At 44.1% G+C, this 17,625-nt stretch overlaps 2 protein-coding genes across 5 annotated transcripts in view; both read right to left on the minus strand.

The window, feature by feature from the left end:
* LOC106588412 (poliovirus receptor) overlaps positions 1–2,970 on the minus strand; it is an 82,496-nt gene extending 79,526 nt beyond the window's left edge. For 2 of the 3 annotated variants that reach the window (XR_014382902.1, XM_082970012.1), the window contains exon 1: positions 2,453–2,943. Coding sequence is in view for 2 of the 3 variants with exons in the window: in XM_082970012.1 (XP_082826138.1) it covers positions 2,453–2,537 (85 nt within the window). In the remaining variant the exon portion in view is untranslated. Of the gene's footprint in view, positions 1–2,452 lie in introns of all 3 variants that reach the window. The other variant, XM_014177359.3, reaches the window with a different exon arrangement.
* Positions 2,971–11,999: 9,029 nt separating this feature from the next.
* Positions 12,000–17,092, minus strand: LOC106588411 (transcription factor 19). 2 transcript variants are annotated; one of them, XM_014177358.2, is made up of 4 exons: positions 16,957–17,092; positions 14,981–15,594; positions 13,764–14,739; positions 12,000–13,387 (listed from the first exon to the last, which is right to left on the minus strand). In XM_014177358.2, exons 2-4 carry the CDS (start codon positions 15,237–15,239, stop codon positions 13,072–13,074), a joined length of 1,551 nt encoding a protein of 516 aa, XP_014032833.1. In that variant the 5' UTR covers positions 15,240–15,594; positions 16,957–17,092; the 3' UTR covers positions 12,000–13,071. The 2 variants fall into 2 exon arrangements, with proteins under 2 accessions (XP_014032833.1, XP_014032832.1); XM_014177357.2 differs by having other exon boundaries at positions 16,867–17,092.
* Between the last annotated feature and the right edge of the window lie 533 nt (positions 17,093–17,625).

Consider the following 17,625-nt stretch of genomic DNA (forward strand, 5'->3'; position numbering starts at 1 on the left):
CATTTTCACCCCGACACTGGCGGAGAGAGATGTTAGTGTGCAGTATGCAAATGGAAATGACATGCTAAACGCAGGGGAGTCGCAGGGGAGTCGCAGGGAGCCAAGTCAGACATTCTGATTTAGACAGAGGGCACATGGAAGGGCGAGAGTTCTCCTAGCCCACTCAGAAATCCATCTCTTTAGCCTCCGTTTCATCTCAAACTGCAGGGTGGGTGGAGAGGTTTGAAAGACTAGGAAAAATAAGAAAGGAAAAAAAATGGGGGGGAAAAAAAACAGTAGGTTATCTGCCGCCATCTCGGTTACGTCAGCAGGAGGGGTTGACCTAAACAAACGTGTCGCAAACGATTTAGAAGTTACTTGGTGGAGGAGAGGGTGTTTATTTCAGGCGAACCCCATCTCATTACTCCACCATAGAGCTATTCATTTATGTTTCTAGTTGCATGGATTACTCCTCTGCACGTCGCTATACATTTGTGAAGGTGCCGCTCTATTCCATTTGCCTGTAAGATTATCTGGGTTATTCCACAGTAATCCTTGAGACGGTTGACCGCTCATAAAAATGAAATGTAGCATTTTCTTTTGAAATTGTTATAATAGAGAGTAGGTCATTTTATTTTACCAGGCCTGAAAACCTCTACATATAAGATTGAGGAAATTAGGAAATTATAGTTGATACCTTCAGCGAGAGGCATGGTTTGGGTGAGTTGAGGACCATGCAGGAACTTTTGCCTAAACATTTTTTGTTCGAGTCCCCCCCCCCCCCCGAATCTCTGACACACCACACGTCTAGAAAGAATGGGGCCCAGAACTTTGGGGGAGAGGGGGGGGAAAGGGGGATATTGGACCATTGACTAAAGCTGCTCCAACAAAGCGACAGGAGCTGGAGCAAAGTCTGAAAATAGGCTAGAAAGAGAGAAAGGGCATACTGTGAAAGGGCTGGGATTTTTTTAACTCTGGGTGGGGGGAGTGGATGGGGGGGAGTGGGGGATGGGTAGAGGTTTGTTATGTTCAGTTTATTCAGGGTGCTTCGAATGTTGATTGAGCTCTGAAAATCGTAAACATTCAGAAATGTATCCAAGCAAGGTGCCAGTTTCCTAGCTTAAATTCTACTGCAGGCTTTACAATACCGACACCTGTTTGCAATGAGGATTTGTATGGACATAAAAATCTGCAAGATGGATTCCTAGAAAACTGGAATTTTCTTCACACTTCCTAAAACATTACAGTACACAAAACTGATTTCTTTTTTCCCCCACACCCCAGGCCTGAATTCAAGATGTATCAAACAGTATAGTAGCAAAGCCACCAGACAAGATGGACATCTCAATGCCCCAAATTCATGCTGCCACTCAGGAGTATCCATGACAACCAGCTCAAAATCTGAACTATAAACCCAGGCAAACCTCTTCCCAGAAACTCTTAACAGGATGAAAAGAATCAGGATACAGTCAAATGTACAGGAAACACAAATGACATAGGCCTATGCAACACTGTGCGATCAACCATCAAAATCAATACATTCCTCAAATCTAGTAGCCCTAAACCCTAACAGGCTCAAGATATCTATACTCTCTCTGGTCAAACACCAGTCCAACCTTAAGAGAAACCTTATTTTTCATATCCATGCTCGGGTTTTGGCAGTGATGAGGCTTGCAGTCAATTGTGCTGAATGCAGGTAGGTTCTTGGAGACATGACAATTGAATTGTTTATAAGGCTAAAATAACTAGATCAGAGGCTATGTAGGCTACATTAGCCATCTTCATTTGACAGTTGAGGCTACAATAGATTGACATTTGGTTGGTAAAAACAGTAGGATAAATACAGATGTAGGTAGAATCCATTCTCGTTTTTTTCTCCCCTTGTAACAACGGACCAGTCAGTCAAACCACACAAAACGCACATAACCAAGTGTCTTTGCTGACAATGTCTTGTAGCCTACAGCAACACCCTGTTGCTTTTTCTGACTTCATTTCAGTTCATGGGAAAATATCAGCTAGATCACTAATGGCTGAATGAAACTTGATCTGAGGATACCAACAAAGAAAACAACAACAGACCAGGACTGGATTAAGGTGATTCGGAACAATCACACCTGCGCTGCAGTCTGCGCGCTCTGACAAATAAATACCCCGGGAGGCCACACCTTGCATACATAACATGGCGTACCGAAACTCGGGAGGGACCAGACGGTATTGTGTAGAAGTCAACTTCCATAACAAGTCTTGAGATATCCAACACCGCCACCTCTGAAATCATGTATGACCGTGTTGATGAGCCCCACAATGTGCATGCGTTTCATATGGGACTGTGAACGGATCTATATGGCACAGTTCGGTTGCCGATACCGAACATTTGAATGAACGTGACCCATTGAAACACATAAAGAAAACGTAAAAGGTAATAAAAGGGCTGGATATTACAGAAAATAGGGTCAATGTTCATGGTTCTTACCTTGAATAATCAGAAGTATCCCTGCTGTCACCAACAAACTGTTTTTCATTGGTGATAGGGGGCAATGTTTAGCGTCTCTCGCCATTCTTCTAAAAAGACGAGGTGGATATAAAATCCCCAGCACCACACCACACCAGAACAGACTTAATATTCCTTGACTGATTGCTTCTCAATAAAAATATAGAATAGGATAAGTAGACCGCAAAACAGACCGGAGTCGGTGAGCTATATGATTGATCTTCAGTCCGACGTCTTATTTTTCTCGATTTCAAATTAGAGTCGACTTGACAGTCACACAAAAACATTCAAAACCCCTCCCCGTGTGGGGCGGACGTAGTGCGTACAGGTATGTCTCTGGTGTTCGCTAAATGGCACCAGAAAAAAGTAACACTCATGTTCCGTGTGTCGGTTATTTCCACGAAGCATTGGCACGCATTCTGAGTGGGGGATTGGTTGTGATGTCACAATATGCCGCCTAAAACCAGAGCCATAATGGTGCGTTCGTAAATTCAATCTGGAGTGCCAGAGTACACTCAGAGTGCCCTCTGATCGTTCGTAAATTCAGAGCGTTGTCAGATTGTCCGTTCGTAAATTCGTCAGTTATTCTGCGCTCTGACACACTCAAACGAGATTACTCTGAAATCGGAGTAGATAGCTAGAGTGAATTTACGAACGCACCCTAAAATAGTTAGGCCAACTTTTAGAATTGTGAATATTGTTCTAATTCTAGACATTAAATTACATAGCATTGTTTAAATATTCCCCATGTAATGGTAATGGTAAACTAACATGGCTGCAATAGCACGTTGAAGTATCATGTATCATGTTTATGCATCGTAATGCTCATTCTATACATTCCGTTGTATAGTCTTTTTTGTTTGTATATTCCCATGTAATATTTATTAATGGGGAGCTAAAATGGCTGTCATAGAATGTTGAAGTGTCATGTAAATGCACATAATGCAGAAACCGCATTGGTCTGATGCCACGTTCAAAATAACTGGAAACTCGGAAATCTCAGACTTCCGAATTCAAAGCGTTCAAGACAACTGGGAACTCTGGAAAAAAACGATCTCCGACTCGGAATACCAAGTCCGTAAATAGGGCTTTTTTCTAGCGCTCTGACCTGAAGATCACTGACGTCATTATTTGACCTCGTTTTTTTCCCGAGTTCCAAGTTGTCTTGAAAGCACGATGAACGTGTCTCTCTAATGGTGCTTTAATGACAACTGGGAACTCAGCAAAGAACGAGGTCAAATCATGTAGTCCTATCTTGTTATTCAATTTATTTCAACATTCTGTCATAAAGAGCACATGTTCAACTTAATTTAAATAACACGTTTTCCCATCTCATGAGGTTAAATAAAAAAAATGACTGTAGAAAGTGCATATTTATGTACCAAATAAAGTAACAGGGTTGACGATTTCATCTTAAATCACCCATAAATCTTGTGATAAAAGAAACAAATGGAAGATTGTTGTGTGCAACAGGGAGGGGCAATTGAATGCAAGCTTAAAAAATAAAAAATAAAAAAAATGTCTTGCCTGTCTAAGGCTAATATAGTTGATGGATAACAGTTGTTATGCTGGACTCACTGAATTTTCCAACACAAAAACACCAGAAAATGGCCAAAAAAGAGTAGAACCAGCTCACCTTCTTTTACACTATGATTTGACTATTAGATGTTAAATGTTTCTTTTGGAAAAAAAATATTTAAAAACGAATAGTTTCACCATATTAAAAAGAGAGTTCAGTTAATATAACAGGGTTGACCTTAAAATGGATCACTAATCACATGAAAGAAATAATCATCTTCGGAAATGACTGTTCAAAGCAACAAAATAACTAGGGATCTACAATGACGGTGGAAATTTGGGAGAAAAGTTGGGGTTAAATGGATTAAAATCTTCCTGTATGTCACCGAGGGTGCATGGAGGGGCATGTCAAAAGCCTTTATTCATATACAAAAAATGATTTATTGAATTCTCCATGTGGTATATATTAAAGGGCCCTTCATTGAATATAACAGGCTTTTACATTTTTCACTTAAAATATCAAAGGCACTCATTAAAAAAAAATTATAATCACAATAGAGAACATTCTTGCATATTCCGCTGACCTATATGGATGGTGGATCCATTTTCTGTCTATTCGACTATACATTTTTCTCTGTAGGATATGGCATGGATGTTATCATAGTGGTAGACTACACAGAGGATAATTGGGCTATTTTGAGTGGGTGGGACTCATGATGAATATATCTATGCTGTGACCACAGGTTGAGGCAGCATAGAAATCAAAATGCTTCAGTTAAAATGATCAGGTTGTGAAAAGCAGTGAAGTTTAGGGATTTACCTACCACCAACACTCATTCCTATGAAACATGACATTCAGGAACTTCCCCAAAATAATATTTGCAGAACAAATATTATAGCTGACCAGCTATTTCACAAGTATTCAGACCCTTTACTCAGTACTTTTTAAGTACCTTTGGCAGCCATTACAGCCTCGAGTCTTCTTCGGTATGACGCTACAAGCTTGGCACACCTGTATTTGGGGAGTTTCTTCCATTCTTCTCTGCAGATCCTCTCAAGCTCTGTCAGGTTGAATGGGAAGTGTCGCGGCACTTTCAGGTCTCTCTAGAGATGTTCGATCGGGTTCAAGTCCGAGCAGTGGCTGGGCAACTCAAGGACATTCAGAGACTTCTCCTAAAGCCACTCCTGCGATGTTTTGGCTGTGTGCTTAGGGTCGTTGTCCTATTGGAAGGTGAACCTTCGCCCCAGTCTGAGGTCCTGAGTACTCTGGAGCAGGTTTTCATGAAGGATCTCTCTGTACTTTGTTCCGTTCATCTTTCCCTCGATCCTGACTAGTCTCCCAGTCCTTGCTGCTGAAAAACATCCCCACAGCATGATGCTGCCACCCATGCTTCACCGAATTGATTGTGCCAGGTTTCCTCCAGACAGGGCGCTTGGCACTCTACCATAAAGGCCTGATTGGTGGAGTGCTGCAGAGATGGTTGTCTTTCTAAAAGGTTCTCCTATCTCCACAGAGGAACTATGGATCTCTGTCAGAGAGACCAACGGGTTCTTGGTCACCTCCCTGACCAAGGCCCTTCTCCCCCGATTGCTCAGTTTGGCCAGGCGGCCAGCTCTAGGAAGAGTCTTGTTGGTTCCAAAATTCTTCCATTTCAGAATGATGGAGGCCACTGTGTTCTTCAGGACCTTCAATACTGCAGAAATGTTTTGGTACCCTTCCCCAGATCTGTGCCTTGACACAATCCTCTCTGGGCTCCACGGACAATTCCTTCGACCTCATGTCTTGGTTTTTGCTCTGACATGCACTGTCAATTGTGGGACCTTATATAGACAGGTGTGTGCCTTTCTAAATCATGTCCAATCAATATAATTTACCACAAGTGGACTCCAAGTTGTAGAAACAGCTCAATGATGATCAATGGAAACAGGACGCACTTGAGCTCGATTTTCAGTCTCATAGCAAAGGGTCTGAATACTTATGTAAATAAGGTATTTCTGTTTAAATGAAACCTGTTTTTGCTTTGTCATTATGGGGTATTGTGTGTAGATTGATGAGAATTTTTATTTATTTAATCAGTTTTAGATAAGACTGTAATGTAACAAAATGTGGAAATAGTCAAGGGGTCTGAATACTTTCCAAATGCACTGTACATTCATTTAAATCCTCTGTTGATCAAATGTGGTATTGGTTACAGGTCGGTGATGTTCGTCCTTACATCATTTCCAAGATGTCACCTATTTAAATATTTGGCATAAACACACCTTCAGTAACCTTCTTATGTATAAATGTCGCTCAGAGGAGAACGTTGCCTCAGGATATGGCCCTGTGATTGGTGGTATGGCCATAAGCTGTGAGATACTTCTCTATCAGCAGTTCATTATCACAGTGGTCACCAGCTGACTCTTTGTCTTGGCAATACTCTCAATCAAACACTCAATACTGGTGGAGCATCGAAAACCTTCTGTCCTCTAAACTAGTGACCGCCCCCCCCCCCAGCATACAAATCATCAACTACAGTGTGCCATCTGTTGTCAGTTTGATGCAATTGCGGCCACATATATCCCCTCGTGTTCAGGTCATCCTGGCCTTTGCTCCTCAATCTCCTTCCAGGAGGGAATAGAAATCAACTCCCACCCCCTGACTGGCTGTCAGCTTGGACCTCTATTGTGTTATTTACCCAAGATGCTTTGGTCCACCGCTGGAGCCAGGCAAGCTAACAAAGTGCTCTCTCCCTTATTGTTTTCTTTATACAGGAGCCCATGAATTTTAGATGTGGCCCTCTGTTTTCACTCCCATTCCAAGAAGCCACAAGGCCCATATGGTCTCCATGTGATTTGTGTGGATATAGATTCGAATGTTTTTCTATGAGGAGGGAAGGGGACCTGTAGGTTGCCAGATAATCTTTCAATCTGCAAACACATGGAGCGGTGAGTAAGAGGTGGCTGTCCATCACGATAAGGAGCCTGCTGACATGGCTGTGATTGGGGGTCGCAAACAGCAAACGGCAGGGGGTCAGAGCTGTGCCTGGGCAAAATGGAGGCAATGCTCACCATCACTCAACTGAGGGTAGATTGGGTTGGCCATATCATCTGCAACATCTAGCCGGTACAGATGTAGGTCAAAAGGGTCTTAATGCTTAACTTTAGCCCTGGGGTTTATTGGGGGTTTATTAGGGTTATCTCCATGGAGACCAAGGGGGCCATAAACAACAAAGTTAATACCTCCAACTATAACTGGAAATGAGTTCTGCTTGTGAACTTTAAACACTGAAATATTGCACTGTTCAATGGGTAATCTTTTTCAACTAATAAAATAATGTGATTATCTGTCCCAAAGCTCTGCCAATTGTCTGACTGGCACTACTGATGGCTCGACCCAACATTCTGCAAGGAGGCTTCAATGGAAGACTAGTCCTTCCACTGTGACATACAGAGCAACAGAAACACCATGCCTGCAGTATCTCTGGGAAACTAACTGCCCACCAAAAAGTTGATTTGGTAAAACCATGTCATCAAAACAGATGACTACAGTAAATGCATCTAATGTTTACTAGCCTCTTCCATCTCCCCCTCTCTGTCAGACCCTTTCCGTGCCATTTGAGAAATTGCCCCTGTGGCCAGAGATCGGCTCAGAGGAATGAGATTGATTTAACAAGCTGTCGCTTAATGTGATCGTGTATCAGCCGGAGCAACACATTTAAGCGCCGTACATCTTAGCCGGTGGCAGCCTCCTTCATTTTTTGAAGCGTTGATCTCGCATGTCCCACCTCTCTCCTCCTCCCTCCATCTTTTCCCTCCCCCTCGATGACTTCCTTCTCCCCCCTTTCTTTTCCTTCCGTCAGAGTTTACCCCTCTCCCTTTCCCCTCCCCTATTAGCTGAGTGTCGCTTTGGTAAACGCACTCCAAGGGAGCAGCAGATAATACTGTTCGCTTTAATTAAAGACATTAAAGGGCTAGAGAGACATGGAGCCCCAGGGAGGAAGTGTTCTCACACCTCCTGAAATATTCTTAATTTCTTCCCCTCCCGCTCTCATTCTATCTTCCATTCTCTCCATCTCTCTCCCACTCGTTTCTCTTCCTCTATCTGTTTCTCTCTCGCTGTCTCCGCCACCTCATCCCTGGTGTTCTCCGACTCGTGAATATCTTCATTAGTTTAGCACCGTGGACTTTGTTTACAGTTAATGAGTGTTTTCCCTGCTCATTTATTTCCAGTACGCTTGTTGCTGGATTTAAGAAACTGTGTGGGTTTGAGTTTCAGGCACAAGGGTGGTAGCTGTGTGTTTGTGAATATATACTGAGGCCCATATGGGGGTGTGTGTGTGTGTGTGTGTGTGTGTGTGTGTGTGTGTGTGTGTGTGTGTGTGTGTGTGTGTGTGTGTGTGTGTGTGTGTGTGTGTGTGTGTGTGTTTACAGCTTCTGTGAGTTGGCATTTGTCTCACCTAAAGTGTATAAAGTGTAGGCTTTTGTCCTCATGCTGAGAGCCTCTCCTAGAAGGCGTCGTTGCATCTGGTCCATCTTGTTTCTCCATATTTAGCCATTTTACACATAATAATTGTGCATCTGTTCTGTTCCCTGTATGGCGTCACTGGCTCCTGTTTGTGTGTCCGCTCATCCACTCCTCATCCACAATGCACAGCTCACACAAACACAACGTCAGGAAGGCGCTTTCTGATTGTCTCACATCCGCTCAACACTGCTCCATAAATAGAAAACCGGCTCCCCAGGGGTGAAAACAATGTTTGGTGGACAGATTAAAGGGTGGAGAGCTCATTGAGTGAGGGGCTGACTGGCTAGATGGGTGAGTCTGGTGAGATTGTAAGTCCTTTATCATTTCCTCACATTCTCCCAGTGTGAGAGGGCCTGTGAGTTTGACATCCCTTGTGCTTGACTCATGTCCGCTGCTTGGCCCCTCTGCCATGTGAAGTAGTAGGCCTTTTACTCCCAGCACATATAGACTTAGCAAAAACAATTACTGGGAATGGATTGAGACAAGAACGCTAATTTACTGTAAGCAGCAGCGCAGATGCAGAGCAAGTGTATCACATAATTGGCAGTTCAACAGACTTCACTCAATCACGTAAAAGACTTAAATCAATTACAGAGAGAGAGCTGATACCGCCTACTGGGAGGATGCGTTCTCTTTCTTCATTACAAGCAGCGGATTGAGAGAAAGTGCACCACGTAATTGGTAGTTCAACAGCAGTTTGCCCTTGTGGAAGACTAAGTAGGCACTGCTTCGCGTCCTACAATAAAGCCCCCTGTCGTTGCGACCATTTACTTTCATCCACTGAGAAATAGCCGTGCTACCTGTGGGAAGGTGAGGTGGGAGCCGCGGAATGCTAAATTGACGAATTGTTTTGCATTCCCCAACACAGAACCCCGTAGGTGCAGTTAAACACAATCTTGTTTAGAGATTCACAATAATAATGAACTGCTCTTGTGATGTTAACCTCACCACCCCAGATCACTCAAATACCAAGACGCTAGAGGGTTGATATAGCCAAATTGATTAGAATAATAATAAACTGCTCTTGTGATGTTAACCTCATAACCCCAGATCACTCAAACATTACAGTGCAGATATAGCCCCATTTGGTTAGAGGTTAGGATAGACTGGAGACTGATGGTTGTTCTGTTTACCACCTGTGGACCATGTTCAGAGAATGAAGCATGCCACCCACTGTGAGATGCTGCTGTGTGAGTGATGGCCTGTGTGTGTGTGAGAGAGAGAGAGAGAGAGAGAGAGAGAGAGAGAGAATGTGTGTGTGTTTGAGCCTAAGCATGTGTGTTCTTATGGGTGGCATGACTCATTACATTTGTATTTTACCTTTATTTAACTAGGCAAGTCAGTTAAGAACAAATTCTTATTTTCAATGACGGCCTAGGAACAGTGGGTTAACTGCCATTGTTCAGGGGCAGAACGACAGATTTGTACCTTGTCAGTAGCTGGGCTATAATGCTTGTGGTTCAAAGTTGCAACTCATGCTCAATAATGAATAAAACACTGCCAGTAACAACAGGTTCTAAAAGTATGATTCTAAAAGATTTAAATAAATCACATTTAGCAGAACCGAGGAGAGAATGTATTTATTACTTATCACCACAGGCGGGCAACGGGATAGAGATAGTCCATTCATACATTCATGGCCCTGTTTCGAGCTGACCAAAATTGTAGTCAGAATACTTAACTTGGGATCGAATCAGCCTGGACCACATTAAACATTTTATAAATCAGAGGGGTTGGGTTAAATGCAGAAGACACATTTTGGTTGAATGCGTTCAGTTGTACAACTGACTAGGTATCCCCCCTCTTTTTTCCTTTTCCTTAATATGCCAGTTGTAGGTGGGATGGTCATCGCACATGAGCAGGCTTTATGTCGCAGGTAACTAACTTTGATGGATGGCCGTGTTGTCAGAGGGAGGGGAGAGTAAGTGTCGTGGTAATTGGACATGCCACTTTAATGGCAGCCTATCTGTCATTATGCTCATCAGAGAGGGCTTAACACGCTGCCCAAGCATACAACACATCCTGGTATCACAGCATTTGGGCGGCAGGGTAGCCTAGTGGTTAGAGCGTTGGGCTAGTAACCGAAAGGTTGCAAGTTTCGAATCCCCGAGCTGACATAGTCCTATAATGCTATCAGACATTCATTTCCACGGCCCATTAATATTGTTTGAGTGTAATTGATACACTCATTAAATTGAACACAAGGCTTATGAACAGTACTCTCATTGTGTTCCAGGCAATTTACCTCTCAGGCTGAACTAGTGAGTAAAATGGTTTTCCCTCCTCTCCTGACTGGTGCTGGAAGCCCACCAAACCAGGGTCAGGATGGGGTCGGGAGGAAATAGTAAGCGTCTCATATCCTGCGCTGAGGGCAGAAACAGGTTCTTAGGGGGAAGTGGCAGCTGCTCCAGAGTGATCCCATTAGGCTTCAGTTAAGCCTGTGTGCCAGTCACACCACACCTCTCAGAAACCAGAGCACATATGGACCAAACTCAGTTTGGCTGGTGGTGTCTGACAATATTCTGTGCCAATAAATGCACTGAAATCCATCCATTCCAAGCCTATTTTGGCCCTCGCAGTAATTTCTCGCCCGCATGCGTTCAAAAGATAGAATTATTTTTGAATTGTGTAATGAAAACATATGATAATTGGGAATGGCTGCATAAATATATCCAGACGGGTAGTTTTATACCAGACACTTTTAAGTGACGTCAAAAGCCATAAAGCTCACTTAAAAGAACAAGACAGCCCTCTGCTGGCAACAAACAATAACAACGTGAAATAGCTTTTTAGCTCCATGTTCTCATTACCACCCTCCCGATAACACTACTGCATTTTCCCTCAGACTACAATTATCTGAGTCAAATAGATTTTCCACTCCCTATCGTCTTATTTCCAATCGCCTCCAAGGTTCCCAGAATTAAACACGGCCTGTTGCTGTGGCTGGCTGAAAAAGTGTTGCCATGGAAACACAGACAATGTAGTACTCTTCCTTGAGAGTCGGGCAGCTTTTTCCCCCCTGCTCTATAATCTATTCCCCTGGCCGTCTGAGGCTGTCTGCAGAGATCTGACTTGGTATCACGTTAACCATGGGCACACCTCACTAACCTGAGAGAAGACGTACTGTACTCCAATCGGAGAAAGAAAATATGGATGAAAAGCTATTAGAAAGGCCACAGAATGTTATCGCGACTCACAACCCAGAGCCGTAACTAGATGGATATGTACCCCAGAGGGCCGAAGTTTGAGTCATTGGTAATATCACGGTGAATTGAAAATAAACTTCAGCACGCTGGTGATCTTGATGCTCCGCAGAAGATCAATTAAATCCGTGAAGCTGCCGCATCAAGATCACCAGTGTGCTGAAGTTTATTTTCGATTTTGCACCGTTTTTAATCGTGCACCTGGTAATTCAATAGCCAATAAGCGTGTGTGTGTGTGTTATACGACTCACGGTGAACAGACGGACTTGGGAACTACAGGTTGAAAAATATACTCCATCAACACATTTTTAAATACATTTTATTTCTTCCCTAATAACTTTGAAGAGAAACATCCCAACTGTAACGCGCTCTCGCGAGCTGATCTTATAAATCATCAAAGTGAAGACAGCGTGAAATATTTTGTGACCATACATCAGGTGTAGCAAACCCTCCTGGAGAGCCGGCTTTTACTCCAGCCGTACTATGTCGCACCTGGTTCAGCCAATCAAGATCCCGAGGAGCAACTGGTGAGTTATAGTAGGGCTGGAACAAAACCCTGCAGTTTGGCCGTCCCTGCTCTACAGCTGAAATCCAGTCGTGTTTTGGACAGATATGCATACATAGTTAGATATATAAATCGAAGTCATCCGACAGAAGAAAAAAATAAAGTCGGCATTTTATAGATCGATATCAACACGACGACAGTGTGAACGCAGAAAATCCACGCTCATCTTTTTGAGTAGACATCTTTACCGAACGGGACAGAATCAAGCTCAACAGATCCTTGCTCGATTATTCGTATTGTGTGATGAGAGCATTGCGATGCATATTGTGTTACGGCAGATATGAATTTGGCGGATTCTCCAATTCCACCTTCATTTAGCCCCATCAACAGCAGGGTTATTCACAACCCAATATGGAAGTACTTCATACACAAAGTTAAAAACCTACAGTCTGTCACTGTAAGCCTACTCGTTTCGAGACTTGTACTGTTCACCAGAGTAGCCTGTGTGCGGCTAAAATAGTTCAGTTCATATCAGTCCCCGGGGTTACCACCGCTAACCCAAGTTGTAGCTTTCACTGGATTCCTCAAACCGTTGCTCAACATCAGAGCGAGCTTGGATGAACACTTTGAAAAATGTCAGTTAAGGGCAGCCTCTAACCATTAGGTACATGAGACCCATCCTACTGTTCATAAGAGCCTCAGTCGCAACTTAAAAAACCTCCACGAACACTGTACAACATCTATTTTGATCATACGATCCCCATTATACAAAAAATCTATGTATCGTTTCCCCCCCATAATTCATTGTGGTATGATTAAGGCATTAAGTGTACTCTGGTGTAGGGGTCTGTGACCCACTCCTGCTGTATCAGCGGCAGCCACAGTGGAAATCTGCATTGGGGTCCAGCAGGAGGTTCTTGCGGTCGCAGTGCAGGCAGTCCAGGTGGTACCAGGCGTCGCAGTCGTCACACTGGACCCACTGCACCGTGTCCTGCTGGGGCAGGCGGCAGCGAGGCGCGGCACACGGCTCCACCCCCTGGGACACTCCCTCCACTTCGTCTTCTGAGGACGACGAGGAGGAGCTCGAAGAGGACGACGAGGAGGAGGAGGAGGAAGATGAAGAGGAAGGAGGGGGAAGGGAGGGCCGCGGAGGAGGGTGCTTCCTTGGTCTGCCCCGCCGCTTGCTGGGAAGGAGGAAGAAGAGCGAAGTGTCACATTCGACTTAACATATTCACTATATATCACAAAAAAGACATTACATTTACATTTCAGTCATTTAGCAGACCCTCTTATCCAGAGCGACTTACAGTAGTGAATGCATACATTTCATACATTTTGTTCTCCGTACTGGTCCCCCGTGGGAATCGAACCCACAACCCTGGCGCTGCAAACACCATGCTCTACCAACTGAGCTACACGGGACCACCATACATATTTGAGAATGTGAGGTGAGAACGGAGCATATTCGTTTACAGAGAAGGAAAATGTTCAATGAGAAATACTAATATATGATAGAGCAATGTCACTAGTCTGGATGCTGTCACATGAGGGCATTCTTACCCAGAGGAGATGTGAAATCTGGCAAACTGCCCTGCCCGTCCTCGATCCTCTTTGCAGATCCTCAAGGATGGAGACCCCAGGGTGTAACTCGTTCCTCCCACTACCATAGGGGAGTAAACTGGGGAGCTGTGAGCCCGTTGCCTTCCCCGCCCAGAGGATGGCGGCGAAAAAATATTCTGCTGGCGAAACACAGAGACGTTCACATTTGGACCAGTCCTTTGATTGTTTGGGTCGATCTCCCGCCTCTGACTGATGTTGAAGGAAACATGGTTGAGTTTGCCGTTAGCGACGATGGTGTGACAGTTTGCGATCGGTTTGGGCGCAGGCACGCGTTTCAGTTCAAACTGGCGTCGTACATCCTGGTCCGTTTTGGGTAAATGAGCATGGAAACCCTCAGATTCTGACTTGTAGAGGCGCCTTCTCTTCGTCCCACTCGGCCCGTCCTTCACTCTTCGGTGGTTCCTTGGCTCGTCCGAGCTGTCATCCTCCAGAAGGACCGTGTGGGCTGACTTGCGCCTGCTCTTGGATGAGGGCGGGAGTGACTTGGATGAGGCCACAGAGGTAGTGGGTGGAAAGGGAGGAGGGGTGGAGGGCGGCACCAAGGATGTAAAGGGCACGGAGGTGGAGCTTGTGTCTGCGATATTGCCGTCACACCTCTTAAATGTCCAAGGAGTCCCAGTCATCTTGCTCAGGCTTCCGATGGAATTCAGAATGACAGTCGCCCTGTTGAGATCCAAGTTGGCCACCGCCTTGCGGTCCAGGCTCGTTCTGATTCGGTTCTTCAGGTCGGAGGAGAAGGTGCCGGCCTTCGGGATGGTGATGGCGTCGAAGTCCAACGGTCGCACGCTAACCTTCTGGAAGAGGAAGTAGAACTCTGGGCTCCCTCTCTCTGATTGGCCGCCGAAGGTGAGCGTGTCACCATCTGAGAGCTCCCATTGGACTCCTGGCTGCAGCCGGACCTCATTCACCCAGGTACCTGGCATGGGAAGGTGGAGGAGAAAGCTCAGATGAAAGGCTAGTAGAATAGAATTGAATGAGACCTAAGGAAACTAAACACAAGTGTGTGTAGTCGTAGAATATGTTACAAGAAATCAACAAAATAAATATTAATTTCCTCCCAAAAGATAGAATGACAGACATATCAGACTACATCACAGTTATGTCTCTCTGATGGTGATTCTTCAAAGAACGGTGTACTGTAATCATGTGGAACTCACCATGGCTGCTCCGGTCCTTTATCTGCACCTTCCAGCCCCCCTCGGCTGCTCCCTCCGCCTCCCTCTCAGCATGCAGCTCGGCATGGATACGAGACACGGACGTCGAGTCCAGTGTGACGTCACACAGCTCTGCCGCACGGCCCAGCCGGAACACCGAGTGGGTCAGCGCAGGCCGGAACGTGTACAGGTCCCGGGCTGAATCCGTAGAGGACGAGCCGATTCTCAGCAGCTGGAAACACGGCTGGACTCCGGACAGCATGGCCACGACTCACCGATGCCCACCCCGGTCAGTGACAGTTACTTTCTTACATAGAGCGTTCCATGGCTTAAATAGCACTTAAGTCAGTGAATGTGATGACAAAAAGCCGTCTCCAACGCTGTTAAAAGCTTGGTTCTTAGTATGTGGTGTTGAATGAATTTGAACAGATTAAACATAAACTCTTGTTTTAACAGTAAAAACGTATCGTATACAATCTATAACCTGCACGGTTATTTGCTGAGCAATGTCACCTAAATATCAGTTGTAATACCGTGTACATTTGACTAAGCTAACTAATTAGTAAATTGACACGTAAAGGCTGGGAGCTAGAGCTGGCAGCTTGAGGTGGTTCAATCTGAAAAGACAGAAGAGGGAACGTTTGTAAGACAGCATGCCCATACGACTCACTCAGCCTGTCTACACCATCGATAGTTAATTGATTATATTAGCAATATAAATGAGTTATGACTATTTCATATTTAACACAAGTGACAATCTATGGCTTGATGGCAATTTAGCATCCTATAGCTTAGTGATGGGGAGTAAAAAGTACATAGTTACTACTTTGGACTATATTATATATATACTTTGACTACAAGTATCGATTTGTAAATCTACCTTTTGCTAGGTAGTGTTAGCTAGCGCTAGTCGGCTGTACCTTTGCCAAAACTCTGGTACAGTATTTTTTTTATCCTATAGCTTGTTCTCCATCTTTTTAAAGCGAGCCTATTTTCAGAACTTATTTCCACGACTGATCAAAGCCAATTTTCTCATGCTCTCTGCAGAAGACATATAGTGAGCAATATGTTTGGAACATTGAATCACAATACATATAGTATTGGCACCTAAGTATTGCGCTGTGAGGTTCCTGGCAATTCCCAGCTCTATTGCCCTATCTGGCGGCCCGCAGATCAATTTCCAAAAACGAATACACACACACACACACACACCACTTCCAAAAATATATTTTAGGAACTCAAAATCGGGATCTCAGCTTACTGCTGAGTTAGAAAACACAGATGCAATTCCAAATTTGGTTGTGCATCAGCAGTTTCTCTTGTTATGTCAGTCAGAATTGCAGAAAGGCTACGTGCCAGGTCCTGATTACTGTGGCCTCTCATGATGAGTTCAGATTGTGGCCCCCATCAAAGTTGCCCATAGCTGCACTCTGTATCTCAGAAAAGTGGCATAAATTAAAAATATGCATCAAAATAGACTTTTACATGTAGTTGAATTGTAGGTACTACCTTGCCGTTATGAGCATTCACCAATATGATGCACGTTGTTCTATGAAAAACGAACAAACTGCATGTTAGCTAATAGCTAACGTTACTGTATGCCTGACAGTGCTGCTGATTTGCTAGTGTAGCACAAAGCTCATGCGGTGAAATGGCACAGGGACAAAGCAGTGGACAACAAGTGAATCACTTTTGTTAGGTAACTAGCTAAATTACAACGAATAATTTTGCGAGGATGACTATGCAAAATGTCCACAAACTAAACCATCGTTACACCGATTAAGAGGTGCATCATATTAAGATGTCAAAATACACTACTCGGAAAAAGCATTTCACAATCAAGGCGTAGACAACTGGATAGTTCCTGTAATCCACATTAAAAGTCATACCTCCACAAAAGTGGCTCGAATCTGGTGCACTTGAATTCTTATCCACTGTCTAAATGTGATGCTGCCGATGGTTTAAAACGGTCTACATACTTTAGTCTTTTGATAACTTATGTCCAATTTAAACGTCGTTGTTTGCTGAACGGAGATTTTCGCGTTCTTTTCCCCCAGGAAGTTCTTTGAAATTTGGCGCGCCATCCGGGCTTCCTTGCGCTTGATTCACGCCATTTCCGCCCGCCTCTGTTCTGTCACTCACATCTATTGGCATCGTTTTAAATGAAACTCAGTCACTGCAGAGTGCTACTGTAGCTACCTTGGCCAGCTACTACATATAAAACTCGTAGGTAGTTAGTTAGTTGATAGTCTATGGTGTCTGTTGATTTAAGGGTTTCCTGTAATTAACACAGGAAATTATTCAAGAAAAATACATTGATAAGGTTTTTAGAGCGTTTCCTACCATGTGGGTTCCACCTTAGAACAGTGCACTGCAGCACCTGCAGTAGCAACAGGTTGTAGGCCTACTACACCAGATAATGTGATATAACCAAAGACTGTTGGTGTCCATTACTGAACGTTACAGGTTTGCCTATAAAAAAAACAGCGCCATAGATTTTTTTCTCCATCTAATCTGCAACTCTCTTTGTTCTTGATTCTGGAAAACAGTTTCTTATACGTGACGGTATCCAGTTGCAGGTGGTTCTAAAAAAAAAACTGCAAAAACTAAGAAAGGTTCCTTGCCATCTTAGCCGCCGCACATCTAGT

This window comes from Salmo salar, chromosome 27 (genome assembly GCF_965601325.2).
Source record: "Salmo salar chromosome 27, fSalSal1, whole genome shotgun sequence".
Classification (NCBI taxonomy): Eukaryota; Metazoa; Chordata; class Actinopteri; order Salmoniformes; family Salmonidae; genus Salmo; species Salmo salar.